This window comes from Homalodisca vitripennis, chromosome 7 (assembly GCF_021130785.1).
Source record: "Homalodisca vitripennis isolate AUS2020 chromosome 7, UT_GWSS_2.1, whole genome shotgun sequence".
Taxonomy (NCBI): Eukaryota; Metazoa; Arthropoda; class Insecta; order Hemiptera; family Cicadellidae; genus Homalodisca; species Homalodisca vitripennis.
In genome coordinates, this window is record NC_060213.1 from 130,207,347 (window position 1) to 130,224,446 (window position 17,100).

The following is a 17,100-nucleotide window of genomic DNA, read 5'->3' on the forward strand; positions in this document are numbered from 1 at the left end:
ATAATTATTATAACATAATGTTGTATTGAAATGTTTTCTTACTGATGCAATTATCTAGTTCTAAAAACTAACTAAAGGAACAATTCAGTTTGAAGTTATACAACATATAAATATAATTTCATATTTTTCCGTTCTCTAGTGTTTAAAAATCATTTCTTCACATCCCCGTTTTTTCCTTTGCATCAGTTCAGTGTCTATTAAAACTCCTATTTGCTTGAAAACCTTTTTTATAGTAAGGGTATTATAATGAAATAAATTGTTTTGCGTTAATTATTTCATTGTAATGATAGCATATGTTTTGGAATCTTAGTTTTTCTCAGGAACTGTGAGTAAGTACTTTGTCACTTTACCCCAAATTTGCTCGGTAGTGAATCCTCATGTACCCCTCCATTTTAAGTTTTCCTCCAATTAAAAATTATCGTAAATAAAATTGTCAGTATCGATTCGTTTTCCATTTATTTTAAATGGGTTTATAACAATAGAAGGTTTGAAGTTAAGAATACTTTGTTATTAATTTTTTGATTGTGACTAATTTGGTTGTATTCTGTCATTCTTTTCATACCATTAGGCAAATGTTTAAAGTTATAGATTTTTCAAAATGTGTTAGCTCTTCATACTTAGTTACTTGGAATCTATTGTTTTTCTGTAATTGTATGTCATTGCATGGCCACAGTCTCACCATATTGCACAGTTTGTGCAGTTTCATTCATTCTTATTTAGATGGTCACTACACCGGTGTGTCCATTTTGAGAGCTGCAACGTGTTTCCTGCAGTCCTGGATTATTTTTTAATAACACTTCTTCCACTTTGTATTTTAGGAGCGACCGCTAAGCTTTTTAAGTGAACTTATAATTGTGATAATGTAACTTAGGAAACAGATAAAAAAACCATTTTCCAATTTGGTTTGTTTTGTTTCAATCTGAATTTAAATATCCCAGGGCACTTTTTAAAACTATAACTTTAACTTTGTAACTATTTTTTTAAGTTATAGTAACAAACTGTGCCATTATAGTTAACAGTATAAAATTTGTTGCAAGCATCCTTTATAATCAGTTTTTTTAACTTTAAAACTAAACAATGATCAAATTATGTTTGTGGTTATTGTAATACAATTATTATTATCATACGTTTCATCTAGAAATTAGTTGTTGTTTAATAGTATTTTTAGCGGTTAAACAATTTTTTTATTGTTGTTATTAGCTATAATCTATAATAAACCAAAGCTTTTTGTCTGGGAACACATTGCAATCTTTGGTTATGATAAAAATTGCATTTACAATTTAAACTGCTCTTGTGGAAAATAATGTAGAATGTCCTCTAGACAACATGTGGGTCTCCTTGTTGCGTTAGTAGCCAATTTTTAGCTTATGGTTACATGTATAGATGTAACCGATCACAGAGTAATTAATATCTCAATACAACCACCATTCTCAAATAAGGGAGTCAGTCTATTTCTGGGTATGTCTTTACTGTATTAAACATGTATGTTATCAGCTTTTATCAATTAAATTAGAAAAACAGACTGTGCATCACTTTTGTTGTCAATTTTTTTACGTTATAAGCCTAAGAATTTACACACTGTCATTATTGTTGAATATTTTATAATCAAACCATTTATTTATAAAATAAGAGATTTAAAATTATTTTTATTGTTGCTTCATATAAAGTTTTGTTCAAAATTATCTAAAACTGACCGTAATGAGACATTACAATCGCCTGTATTAATTGACTGACAAATAAATAGACACCTGAAATGCATTGTAGTGTTTAACCCTCGAGCTGGCAGTTGAAATGTCCTCAAGTGGCAGACCATTTTGAGGTGTTTTGCAGTAGTATCGTTTTTTAATTTTTTTAAAATATAATTTGATTATAAACCTACATGTATTATATATCATTGTTTTCACAAGAAAATTTACTTTTTATTTATGAAAATAAAAACCCCAATATATAAGAAATTTATCACTTTTTTACTAAGTTTGTTTTCAAAAAATAAAAAAAAGGTATGTGAAAGTGGTGGGGGTGCACCTTTAAAAGACATATTGTGTGAAAAAAATATTTCCAAAATACCCAAAATGTTGAAAATTTGTTATAATTTTAGAAAATGTATAGTTTACTACATTTTTTTTATTAAAACAATTATGAAATACTCTAAACTGAAAAAAAGTACAATACGGCTAAATTCGTTGCTATGGATACGACTGTGTTATAAAATTCATCAAAACTTTAACCCTCCAGGTGCTGACATCGCGTAGCGCGATGTTAGCGTACCTGTTTCCAGTGCTGACCTCGCGGAGCGCGATGTCAGAAACGCGATCTCTTTAAACCACGCTAGTGGCTATATATTACGGAATATCACGAACTATTTTTATATAGTATTAAACTAGAAGAAATGCGGAACTCGTTATACTCTATGGAGCACGTCTTTGCTCAAAGACCGGCGCTATACGACAGCTGTTTCTAAGCGTATGTTTATTTCCAAGTCATACGGTTCGGTCGTTCTGTTTATTGCTGTTCCGTCGTTGTTTGCATCATACCTTTGGTGTTGTAGTTGACTATTACTGTTTTATATTGTGTTTTATTGTAAAAATGAGTGAATTAAGTAGGTCTAGTGCAATAAGGAATGTGAAAGGTGTTACAATGTAGTACACAATGTTTCAAATATCACTGATTTTTTTACGTGTTACAATTTATCGTTTTTTGCTCTGAGTGAATTCTGTCAATATGTAAACCCATAAGATGTATATACTTTTGGGTTCATTATTAAATTACCTACAACTTGTATATCTTGGATTTTTATTTTCATAACTTTGGTGAAATGATATCTAAGCTCAAAGTGAAAAAATAAAAACTTTTTTTTTTTTTTTGTCAAGATTTACATTCAGCAATATTTTACCATGTAAAGGTAAGTCATATAAGTATTATTATCATATTCTGTGATCTTTCCTGAAAATAATGATATATAATATGTAGTATTTACATTAAGGTAACAGTATATAAAAAAAAACTTTCTAAACGCTTGCAAACATACTGAAAAATGCCCAGCACTTAAGGCAGTTTCTAACCAGCACTTGGAGGGTTAATTATTACTCGAAAAATTCATAAAATACATTAAAAGTAAGCCTATAAAAATAAATAAAGAAGCTTTATATCATGATCATCGCATATGGAAATGATCCTAAAGCTAACTAAAACTATCACAACACTGCACATAGCCTAGAATACAAAAGCTCACTAATATATTTTTTTCACATATATTTCTTCATAACTTCACAAAATAAACTGATAAAACACAATCTACAAGAATTTATTCGCATAAATTAAACACACTTATTACATAAAAACACTGATTTCATGTAATAAACTTACGTTTTAGATGGACAAGAATAACGCAACCGGGTAACAATACAACAACAATGGCCGACTGTTTACAAACAACTCTCGTTTTCAATATGTCATACTTAAATCATGGCATACAAAACAAAACAAAATACATCAATCAAATCAGCAACTATTTCTGATTTCAGTGGTATATGAATCATTGCAGTTTAGTTGGTGTATTGATTATAACAGATGTCAAACGGGCACGTGTCAAATCGACTGATTTTCAGGCGACTGCCACTACAGAAACATTAATATCGACTGATAATCAGGCGACTGCCAGTTGTAGAGTTAATAAATCATTGTGTGCTATGAAATTGTTTGGGTCAAACAAAACAAGACTTAAATTGCCACATACACTTATAAAATCAGAGAGTAGAGTAAAATTGGTATATAGGTTAGACTTGTTAGCTCACACAAGAATCTATTGTTCTAGCTCGGAGGCATCGTGAAGCCGAACGATGGCCTGTGCCATCTTGATGGGGAAGGCACCTACACACATTCCACGCTTCAAGACTACCCGTCCATTTCACAGGTACTTCAGTCAGAAATTACAGTAACCCTTGGAGACCAGTCTACATTACAAGAAGTAAACCAGAAATACCAGGCTATTTTTATGGAATTTGCAGAATTTCGGGGAAATGGTTATATTTTAGGAACTAAAATAATCATATCCTTTACCTATTTTTTTTATTCTTTTTAAATTGTATATTATGAATGGTCTACCAGAATATAATGTCATTTACTTGCAAAAACATTAATAGTGAATGTTTAATACTTAAAGTAAGTATTGTAAATTTGAATTTTTAGAAAAAAAAATTGTTTCAAACCACTTTTGGCCAGTGATAAAAAGTATGTTGAGGCATAACAGTGAATATATCAATATACAACTACAAAAAGACTCAAGAAAATTTCTCAGTTATGAATATTATATATTTATACATTCTGTACAAAATCCTAGATACCGCATTTTCCAACAATGAATGGATAAAGTTAGACTCGTGAACTAAACCAAATGTTTTCCAGATAGGCCTACTCCAGTTCAGTACACTGACTCATTGTTCTTCGCGTAAATCAAACAAAACACAGATATATCGGGAAGTCGGTCTCCAAAGAGTTAAAAAAACAATCACAATAAAATGAGCTGCAGTCTTGTTTATTTTAATTTTTTATATAGTTACAGAAAATGAATTGGATTTCTTTAAAAGGGTTGTATTTGTTTTTGGCTAGATTACAGTGCAATGTCAAAATAGCATTTTATTCATCATGCATCTAAATAAATTAGTACATTAATTTTGGCATACCTTCCAGTCCAATAACATTGAAATCTGATAATTTGGACAAAACATATATCTTTATGAAAACTATCAAAGTTGTATATTGTTAATAATCTCAATAAGGGAAGAAAGTCGCTGTAGATGAAATTTTGAAAGTTAGCCTTATTAAAATGGAGTAGGCCTTCACTGGTGACAGAAGTTTAGAATAATGCTAATTAATTGTAAAAATGTGTACAAGAGATTAGAATAACGGTAAATAATTGTGAATACTGTTTTGTCATGTAGATCAACCAAAAGGTGAAGCAGAATGCAATCAACGTGATTTTTGCTGTGACCAAGGAACAGATCGATGTGTACAAGAGATTAGAATAACGGTAAATAATTGTGAATACTGTTTTGTCATGTAGATCAACCAAAAGGTGAAGCAGAATGCAATCAACGTGATTTTTGCTGTGACCAAGGAACAGATCGATGTGTACAAGAGATTAGAATAACGGTAAATAATTGTGAATACTGTTTTGTCATGTAGATCAACCAAAAGGTGAAGCAGAATGCAATCAACGTGATTTTTGCTGTGACCAAGGAACAGATCGATGTGTACAAGAGATCAGAATAACGGTAAATAATTGTGAATACTGTTTTGTCATGTAGATCAACCAAAAGGTGAAGCAGAATGCAATCAACGTGATTTTTGCTGTGACCAAGGAACAGATCGATGTGTACAAGAGATTAGAATAACGGTAAATAATTGTGAATACTGTTTTGTCATGTAGATGAACCAAAAGGTGAAGCAGAATGCAATCAACGTGATTTTTGCTGTGACCAAGGAACAGATCGATGTGTACAAGAGATTAGAATAACGGTAAATAATTGTGAATACTGTTTTGTCATGTAGATCAACCAAAAGGTGAAGCAGAATGCAATCAACGTGATTTTTGCTGTGACCAAGGAACAGATCGATGTGTACAAGAGATTAGAATAACGGTAAATAATTGTGAATACTGTTTTGTCATGTAGATCAACCAAAAGGTGAAGCAGAATGCAATCAACGTGATTTTTGCTGTGACCAAGGAACAGATCGATGTGTACAAGAGATCAGAATAACGGTAAATAATTGTGAATACTGTTTTGTCATGTAGATCAACCAAAAGGTGAAGCAGAATGCAATCAACGTGATTTTTGCTGTGACCAAGGAACAGATCGATGTGTACAAGAGATTAGAATAACGGTAAATAATTGTGAATACTGTTTTGTCATGTAGATCAACCAAAAGGTGAAGCAGAATGCAATCAACGTGATTTTTGCTGTGACCAAGGAACAGATCGATGTGTACAAGAGATCAGAATAACGGTAAATAATTGTGAATACTGTTTTGTCATGTAGATCAACCAAAAGGTGAAGCAGAATGCAATCAACGTGATTTTTGCTGTGACCAAGGAACAGATCGATGTGTACAAGAGATCAGAATAACGGTAAATAATTGTGAATACTGTTTTGTCATGTAGATCAACCAAAAGGTGAAGCAGAATGCAATCAACGTAATTTTTGCTGTGACCAAGGAACAGATCGATGTGTACAAGAGATTAGAATAACGGTAAATAATTGTGAATACTGTTTTGTCATGTAGATCAACCAAAAGGTGAAGCAGAATGCAATCAACGTGATTTTTGCTGTGACCAAGGAACAGATCGATGTGTACAAGAGATTAGAATAACGGTAAATAATTGTGAATACTGTTTTGTCATGTAGATCAACCAAAAGGTGAAGCAGAATGCAATCAACGTGATTTTTGCTGTGACCAAGGAACAGATTGATGTGTACAAGAGATCAGAATAACGGTAAATAATTGTGAATACTGTTTTGTCATGTAGATCAACCAAAAGGTGAAGCAGAATGCAATCAACGTGATTTTTGCTGTGACCAAGGAACAGATCGATGTGTACAAGAGATTAGAATAACGGTAAATAATTGTGAATACTGTTTTGTCATGTAGATCAACCAAAAGGTGAAGCAGAATGCAATCAACGTGATTTTTGCTGTGACCAAGGAACAGATCGATGTGTACAAGAGATTAGAATAACGGTAAATAATTGTGAATACTGTTTTGTCATGTAGATCAACCAAAAGGTGAAGCAGAATGCAATCAACGTGATTTTTGCTGTGACCAAGGAACAGATCGATGTGTACAAGAGATTAGAATAACGGTAAATAATTGTGAATACTGTTTTGTCATGTAGATCAACCAAAAGGTGAAGCAGAATGCAATCAACGTAATTTTTGCTGTGACCAAGGAACAGATCGATGTGTACAAGAGATTAGAATAACGGTAAATAATTGTGAATACTGTTTTGTCATGTAGATGAACCAAAAGGTGAAGCAGAATGCAATCAACGTGATTTTTTGCTGTGACCAAGGAACAGATCGATGTGTACAAGAGATTAGAATAACGGTAAATAATTGTGAATACTGTTTTGTCATGTAGATCAACCAAAAGGTGAAGCAGAATGCAATCAACGTGATTTTTGCTGTGACCAAGGAACAGATCGATGTGTACAAGAGATCAGAATAACGGTAAATAATTGTGAATACTGTTTTGTCATGTAGATCAACCAAAAGGTGAAGCAGAATGCAATCAACGTAATTTTTGCTGTGACCAAGGAACTGATCGATGTGTACAAGAGATTAGAATAACGGTAAATAATTGTGAATACTGTTTTGTCATGTAGATCAACCAAAAGGTGAAGCAGAATGCAATCAACGTGATTTTTGCTGTGACCAAGGAACAGATCGATGTGTACAAGAGATCAGAATAACGGTAAATAATTGTGAATACTGTTTTGTCATGTAGATCAACCAAAAGGTGAAGCAGAATGCAATCAACGTGATTTTTGCTGTGACCAAGGAACAGATCGATGTGTACAAGAGATCAGAATAACGGTAAATAATTGTGAATACTGTTTTGTCATGTAGATCAACCAAAAGGTGAAGCAGAATGCAATCAACGTGATTTTTGCTGTGACCAAGGAACAGATCGATGTGTACAAGAGATTAGGAGAGCACATAGAGGGCAGCACCTCCGGCACACTCACTGGGGACTCGAGTAACGTCGTCGACCTGGTGCAGGAGCAGTACAATGTAAGCTATTCCTACATCTAGTTTGAAAACCTTTAACTTATTTAAATAAACATTTCATCGTTCAGTATGTACTTTGACTTATTGTGCTAAACTTTAAGAGGATGGAAAATTCTTTTTCTTTTTAAGAGTGATAAGGTACCCTCGCTTTCTCATGCTAATGAACTTCTGTTTGGATCATGATTACAATACAAGACAGAGAGACAGACTTCTTACATACCCAATCCATAGAACTAAATTATTTGAAATGTCCCCTTATTACAAAGGACTAAAATTTTACAATAAAATGATATCTCTATCATTTTTGCCTCCAGAAAAGTTCTCTATAAAATTAAAAAATATCTTAATCTATTTTGTATGTACTGAACAATGAAATGTGTATTAAAATAATAATTTAAAAGTTTTACAGTAATATTCTTTCTCTAGAAGTGCTAATGCTTCTTACAAGTATTAGATGGACTTTCAGAGAGAGTAAAGACATTACAAGAAACAAATTAGAGGGGCATACGACTTAAAGATTTTGGCTTCTTCTTAAGCTATTAGCTTCCAACAGGTGAAATGCATTTTGCGCGCATTGTAATAACTTAAACGACTTTTAATGTGAGTACATCTTTCAGACACAGAGAATGCATACCTAGGAAGACCGGAAGGATCAAAAATTAAGATGAACTATTCAGTTATTTACTCATTTTAAATGTACTGGGCGGAATGAAATGTTACCCTACTCTTGTTTAAAGGGAGCATGAAGTAATCATAAACTCAACAGATAGCAATCTCCAAAGCTTCACTGGCTGTTACATTTTTTTCTATCTCATGAGCATGGGAATTTGTAGAGGTAGTTTTCGTTTCAAAACCTGGTAAATAACTTGTTTTGACATCTAGATAACACTAAACTTGGTTTTAGTACGACTCTAGCCTATGCAAAGGCTGCTTGTCCATGTGGGCTAATTTCCGTTGTAGACTATGTGTTTATCTGTAATATATAGTTTAATAACTCATACTTAAATTATATAAATAATATTTATCCAACTACTTTAATTAAAATTAAACTGTTTTATTTTATCACCGCTTAGTAAGTATAGTAAAAGGGTAACTTACAATTTATCAACTGTATATAGGTGTATATGTTTTTGGAAATAAATAATTTTTCTTTTCTATTCTATTCTATAAATAAATGTATGTCAATCTGAAGGATTTTGACCTATAATGCCAAGTCTTGCTTCAGGTTCAGCATGCTTATTTAGCTGGAAAATCAGTAGAAACTTCTCAAGGTATAGTACAGGTTGGAAAGTTTTTATTGGTAATGGGCGTGTTTTAGACAATCAAGAAGCTTTTGATAATTTATTTCTGAATCTGCTAAAAGAATCGTTGAACAAAGTATTGATATCGCTTTAGTTCAGTGGATGCAATACATATTATTTGGAGTAAAAGAGCTTGGTTAAACCTGAATGAGAAGGAGATATGCAGGTGTTCAGGTGCAGGTCATCAAGCCAGGTGTTCTGTCGCCCTTTCTGGGATTCCTGTGCCCATGCCCATGTTCTGTGTTTCGATATCTGTGCTATGGCAACAAGTTTGGAAGATTATTTCATTCCTTGATTTTGAGATCTAATATGATACCAGCTTTAATACTGGTACAGCCATTATCTTTGTTAGTGAATAAGACATGAAAATACAAAATAATTATAGACAATACAAGGTGGAACAATACAAAAGAAGAGCATTCACGCATGACTTTGTGATGTAAGGTGGGCAACTGCTGTATGTTTAGTCTACAGTACTATTGTGTTGATTCGTATTTGGTATTAGAAATAGAATCTGCTGTCCACTGCTCTAATTTAGGATTAATTGTTATCATTGTTTTGAATTGAATTAGAAATTAATTTTTTACATTTTGTACAGTTTTGGCATTTTATTGTTTTGATTCAGTTATGTCTGGCTCATGGCTTTTATGGTATTATTTTTTTTTTTCAAAGAGATACAAATTCCAGTTTATTTACCTTATTTCTGGCCATCCTCATGGGCCACTGGCCTGTATGAGAATCTGTTATCAAACCCAATAACGGGGAGAGTCGATACAGTTACAAGATCAACAGTACTGATAAAAAGTGCAACGGTCACAGACAGGATTCAAACCTGCCCTCTTTCAAATCAGATCTAAAGTCCGATATCTTAGATCGTGAGGCCATTGGCTCTTTTGTATTCTGCATTGGAGTCTTTTGTAAGGATAATGGTTATTTGATAAACACATACTTTTGTTTAGTTTCCACATGGTGGTTGTATTTATTTTATTTTTGTATTTTCATCCTCACATGTTTACTGCAGGGTCTGTGCTAACAAAACATTGGTATTCCGCAGAAAATCAAGTCATCTGTGGAGATGAAGGACACGGCAACCAGTGCCGTAAAAGTGACGTACTACTCCAAGTGCTTGGACGAGAACGGCCCGCTTAAACAGACCAACAAGTGTGACGGGCTGCGGGTGGGAACGGTGGTTACTTTTCAGGCAGAGATCGAGGTCAAGACCTGTCCCAAGGATCCCAAGGAGTGGAACCACGTGTTCCAGATTTATCCTGTCGGCATCAATGAGTCCCTGACTGTTGACCTGGAGATGCTGTGTTCCTGCCCCTGTGAGCGTCCAGGCAACCCTGTAAGTCACTGGTCATTTCAAGTGCATCAATTTATTTAATAGTCTTGAAATTAAATTGTAAATTACGTGGAAGACAAAGAAAAAATAAACATAAATGTTAATTTAACTATTATATTATTTTCTGTGAATTGAATCCCAAATTATTTAGATATGACAACTTAATATGTGTATTTTGAGCAAAACCAAGAATTGTTGTACTTTTGGCAATCCTGGTCATTGAGATTACTACTGGAAACTGTAAGGTATACATTCAAGGGTCGAATCTCACACTGGGTTTCATATAAAATGAAAATAAATGCTTTTTTTATTCTTCTAATCCAATGGTTCATAAAAGTATTGTAATATTTCATGACAGTTAAAAAAAAATCAGTGGTCTTAACCCTTTGCACGCCATAAGCGAGTTATTTCGCATGCATAAAAGTCCGTACAGCGCCCATAGCGAGTTATATCGCGAACTACATTTTACAACATTAGATAGTTTAAAAGTTGTAGAATTTGCCGCTAGATGGCTGAGAAAGTCACTTTTGCTGCCTAGTGCATTAGCTAACGTGCCAACTGAACGTTTGATGAGTATCGATCGGTAACAGCTGTTTCTTTCTATTCATGTTTGTTTCCCGTACTTCTCAAAACGCCCAAAGCGATTATACTCGCCGCCATTTCGTGAAGCGCCGCCATTTCGTGAAGTCCTATCTGTAGTGTTCCTGCTCACTGACAGTTTATGTTTTTACAGTTTTATTAGTTTATATTACGTTTAGTGCTTGTGAACTATTAAGATTATTATTATAGTAATAACTATTATTTATTATTTTGACGTAACTTGTGAATATATTGCCATAATTATGGCTAACGCAGACGATCCGGACTTTGACGATTTCGTTCTTGGGGTTACATACTTTGGACGATTATTCGTAAAGAAAAAACAGAAAACAGTTCGTAAGATTTTTTTACTGTTTTCCAAAATGTGTATTTATTTACTTATCACACATCATATCTACTTCATGTACCGGTATACGTTTATAAAAATTATACAGTTTTATCAAAATAACGTTTTTCATTCATTTCATACCTACTGGCCCTAAAAATAGAAAAATATCTATATTTCGTTTAAAAAAAATGCCCATAAAAGCATTTCAAGGTTTTTTTATTCTTTAAATCAATGACTTAAACAAATAAAAAAATGGCTTTACAGTTTTCTAAAAATTTTAATATTCAGTAATTTGGCGCTAGGGCAAAACATATACGTAATTACTTGGCGTGCAAAGGGTTAAATTGTTAAAAGTAGCAAAAGTCATAAAGCTTCTTTTCCATACACTCTCTATTTTCACCTTTTATCGCACATCAATAAAACTGTATTGTCAATCAAATTCAGCATATCATTCTAGAGCACAGAAAGGCATTTTAAAGCACTAAAGACTTATGTAAAAACGGACAGAAAATACATAATAAATCTTATACTTCTTCTATTTGGTGGCCTATTGCCATGCAATTAAGCCTCAAGGGCCATCTGCGCATCCCGAAAGCACACCATGAGGCCGACCAGTCTACAGTTTCAACAGTTCTACAAACCGCTGAAAACAACTGATCAGGTCCTCCTGGGGAAATTCACCACCCCTGCCCAGAATACCAAAGATGGAGTAATGCTCCCTTGCTATTACAGGACAGTCAAAGACCAGGTGTTAAGCAGTTTCTTTCTGCTCGTCACACATTCTACAGAGCAGATCCTCCTAAAGAACACCAATTCTGTGAAGACGCTTCCTCAGGTGACCATGTCCCATAATCAGACCCATAACCGAGAAGACATCAATCTACTTAATAAGAGAAGGTCAGAACCATTCTGCTCATTCTCAAACCTGGATGCAGCCTTCACTTTCTCTCATGCTCAGGGTGAACTCATTCCGAGACAGTTCCAAAGAATTCACACCTGGAAATGCCACAGAACGGTTTATGTCCCATCGTATTGGATGCTGAGCCCAAGTTAGCCAGGACATCAGCTCTTTTTCGTTCCCAGAGATCCCCTCATGACCAGGAAACCAACAAACATCACATTGTTGATTCTGACAAGGGAAAATCATGTACTTAGGTTAGATTCAAGGTTATAGTTATGTTTATATATACAATACACATCCACTCCAGCAAGCAGATTAAACTAACCGTCCCTTGGTCTGCGAGAAGGGCAGCTCCAAAGAGAAACATGTACATTCCTGAATGATGAATTATTGCTATTTGCAAAATGATAACAGAACAAATGGTATTTGCTTCATTCTATAACTCCCTTGTCATTTTGCTTTATTTGCTTATTCTACCATCGTTGTTAATTTGAATTTGAGTTTTTTGTTTTGAATAGATTATACATTATATTTTTAATTGCATAATTTATGTAGTTATAGCTTTTAAATCTTGTGCAAGAATATAATTGTATACAGTATGTTCCATTGTAAACGAATGGTTCCCATATACTTTGTATAGGTGTCTGCCATAAAGCATCTAAGTAATGTAACTGTCATCTTTTCTTGTTTTATAATAATATAACAAAATTAGAACACTAAAGTGTATGGTTTATATTTTTTATGTTGCAATAGGATCTGATTTATAAATTCTGTGTAATTTAATTTAAGGCCAAGTCTATCTAATAGAAAAATAAATTTGGACGTGATTTCCTCATTTTCACTAATGAAAGAGAAAGATTCTTTTCTTTTATAATACCTTGTACTTTAAAATTTCTAAACAATTATACTAACCACAATGTTTTTCAGAAATCCACGCTTATTAATCAATATGATACCAGTGCCTAACACGTCTAAAACTCAACCAAACGTTTTATCCACAGGGGTACAAGGAGTTTGCGCCCGAGTGTTCAGGTTTCGGCACATATAAATGTGGCGTTTGCGAGTGTGACAGCAGTCACTTTGGGCGCAAGTGTGAGTGCGGAAGTGACAACACACGACAGCCCGACAAGGACATTGACTTGACAGCCGGCTGCAGGCCTGACAACACGACTCTCAATGACTGCTCAGGCCGGGGCACCTGTGTGTGTGGCCAGTGCGACTGCGACACCAGACCCAACCCTGAGGAGGTTAGAGAATGATGGTTATACTATTATACAGTTTTTTTTTTTGAAGTTTTCATTGTGCATAGGTGAATTTTAACATTATGTGTATTTTCCTTTCATTACATTAATGTTACTAATTTAGTATAGCATTAGATTCAATATACCTTTGTGGGGAGGGGAAGATCATAATGAGATTTTGTAGACATACTATCAATTTAGTCCACTTAGAGTCTAGTTTTTTTAAGCTTATTTAATTTTTATTATTGTAACATTCATTGTGTACTAGCTGTTTCTCGTGGCTTTGCACGTTTTTTGCAAGCTTTGCCCATATACGAGCACTTCTGGTTCAAGTGAATTATATTTCCAACACCAATGTAGAGTTTATCTTGTTGCCACAATCAAGAAAATCTGTCTAAATTATATGTTCATAGACACACGTACATGTACTTTATTATAAAGTGGTCTGACACTCAAGCTTTAAGTTCTACCAGAAATTTATTTTAAAGACAAATATACATCAAAATTTAGTGCCTTCAGTAATAGTGTTTGGCTATTTAATATACGTAACTGTCTTGCAATTGCAGTGTATAATGTGCAGGGGTTTTGATAACTTTTATATTTTGCAGTGCCACCTGGTGATGAGTTAAATCAATGTGCATAGCATATAAACCTTCCATGTCAAAAAATGCAATATACATACGAAATTTCATAATGTTCAGTCAAATAATTTCTGAGTCTATAAAGTACATAGAGACAAACATTCATTTTTATATTTGTAGATATAACCATTTGATTGTCTAATTGGCAAAAGGCGAGTTTTTAAATCTTAAGATAGAGTAAATTATTGACTTTAATCTTTAACTTTTCCTTTACTTTAATTCTGTGTTCTTTTCTGTCGCTTCAATTAGAGATGATGATTTATTCTACATCCCTTATTTTTTTTTACTTCCTTGAACATTTTGAAATTGAAGATAATAAAGTAGTATTGCTTGGGAAATGAACAAAAGTTCTTGAGTACTTTCAAACTTCCAGTTGAATATCTCTTTGAAAGTATTGTTAAACTATAAAAGTATTTTTAAACTGTAACAAAACACTGTTTTAGAATGCAGGAAATTAAGTTGGAAATTGATTTATTTTACAGAAAATATCAGGACCATTCTGTGAGTGCGACAACTTCTCGTGTGACCGCCACGATGGGTTGCTGTGCTCCGGCCCGGACCACGGGGAATGCGTGTGTGGCAAGTGCGTGTGTAACTCAGACTGGACAGGCAGTGCCTGCGACTGCCGTGCCAGCAACGACACGTGTATCCCGCCCGAGGGTGGGGAGATCTGCAGCGGTCGGGGAGACTGCGTGTGCGGAATGTGCAAGTGTCACCAGGATGACAAGGGTCACTACAGCGGCCGCTACTGCAACAAGTGCCCGGTGAGTTTGTCATTTCTTCTTTTTAGTCAGAAAAAGTCAGATACTACACACCTAAGGTATATTTAACATTCAGCAACTATGACATTTTCACTTCATTTAAAAAAATTTCATATTGATACTAATGATCTTAACAAAAAATATGCACACGGTATGGTTTAGAATATTCTTAATTTCAATTTTAAAAAAAAAATGGAAAAATTAGGAAAATTTTAAAACATGTACTTTTGAAAAAATATTCGTATATACGAGGGCTATCCAGAAAGTTGATTACGTTTTGATACAAAAAAAAAACAAAGTACAAGGAAAAATTTTATTATATACATTTGAAAGTGACAATAAAAATATTATTTTTCAACATAGTCATCATACAAATTTAGGCACTTATAGTGGTGAACTAGTTTTTTGAAATTCCAGCGTTATAAAATTCTGCTGCCTAAGACTTGAACTCGGTACTCAAACCCTCCCACTGTTCCACATCTTCATCAAAGCACTGCATCGCAAGCCAGATCTTCATTGCTGGAAACAAGTGGTAGTTGCCGAGTGCAAGGTCCGGACTGTAAGGCGGATGTGGAAACACCTCCCACTTAAAAACATGCAGGACTCCTAGAGTCCGATTTGCCATGTGTGGTTGGGCGATGTCGTTGCAAAAACAATATTTTCTAACTTAACTCTTGTTTGTTTTGTATTACTCTACTTAACTTTTGCGAGGTTTCACAATATCTTGCATAATTTATGATTGTGCCATGTTCACATTTTTAAACTGGTATTGTAAAGCAGTAAGGAGTGATGGTAACCTCTCACTGGCATGTTGGTTAGCCACTAAAAGGAGAAGTATCCTTAAACGCATGTTTCTAATTTTGCATCGTCGTTGACTTCATTTAGTTGACTGCTGAGAAACTTTCATTCGCCGCTGTTTTTGTTCAAAATTCAAAAACTTTAGAAGAAGTTTTGCTGCCACACGTTTCACACCCAATTTTTTCATTTGAAAAATTTTTTTAAATATTTTTTTTTTGTTTTTTTTGTGTTGCCAATTTTTTTGCCAACATCATCAGCGACTTCTCTGATCGTAATACGACGATCATTCATAACTATTTTTTCCAGTTTTTTTACGTCTTCATCAGTTGGAACGTATATGGAGCGTTCTTCATGTCAGTGTCTTCACGACCACCTTTGAAACATTTATATCACTCGTAAACCCTTGGTTTACTTATAGCAGACTCACTATGGGCCTTTGTTAACATTTCCAACACTTTGTTGAACCTTATTTCAATTTTCACATAACATTTGTTAAAAATTCTTTGATCCGTTTTTTTTTAACAAACGGAAATTGCTGAGTACATAAAATACATCTAACCTTAACAGCTGCCACTAAAAAAGTAAGTAAACAATGAATAAAGTTGGAAATGTTATTACACTTCAGAAGCACAATTACTAACTTATAATAAAAAATTTTCTACAATCAAAGTCTCCAAACCTGTAAACTTAAAAATTCCCCTTCATTTTTGAACACATCTCACATATTAAATTCAATTACAAAAATTCTTTATTTGTAAATATACAACTGTATACATGAATGGTGTCAATTTTTGCTTAAAACTACAAAGAAAAAAGAAACTACATAACTATGAGTTTGTTTTTGACCAGTATTCATTAAAATTGTACAAGGCAGCCTGAACAAGAAATGCTTTTAAAGATTTGTTTGAACTTCATCAAATTTATTTAATTTTTTATCAATATTGGGAGGTAGTTAAAAAACTGTATTCCTATATAAGTTAGCTTTTAAAAAATAATTTTTTATTATGTTTAATTATTTGTAAATTGTTTTTATTTCTTGTGTTATACTTAAGTTTATCAAACCTTTTAGGTAATGTGCCAATTATATTTTTTACATATAAAACTTTTTTATATATCTAGAGACTAAACCGTCATTATTCCCATTTCAGTAAAGTGATTTTTACAATGTGCATAATGATTAACATAATTGTTATGGTTTTCTTTTTAGGGATAACTTTTTTTTATATTACAGAGAGATTTTGACCCATACACTTTCACTCCATATGAGATGTGTGAGTGGATTATTAATGCAAAATAAATAGATTTAAGCGTAATAGACTTTTCATATCCTGAAGCATTGAGGTTGTCATTTGTGATAATTGTTCTCTCCTCACAGACGTGCCCAGGCAGGTGTAAGGAGT

General features: G+C 33.5%; 1 protein-coding gene across 1 annotated transcript in view; it reads left to right on the plus strand.

Moving 5' to 3' along the window:
• Window positions 1-17,100, plus strand: part of LOC124366332 (integrin beta-PS-like) — a 76,596-nt gene that overhangs the window by 42,932 nt on the left and 16,564 nt on the right. Inside the window, 6 exon segments of the mRNA XM_046822797.1 lie at window positions 3,815-3,913; window positions 7,626-7,790; window positions 10,143-10,433; window positions 13,261-13,506; window positions 14,624-14,905; window positions 17,076-17,099. Coding sequence (XP_046678753.1) covers window positions 3,815-3,913; window positions 7,626-7,790; window positions 10,143-10,433; window positions 13,261-13,506; window positions 14,624-14,905; window positions 17,076-17,099 — 1,107 coding nt within the window.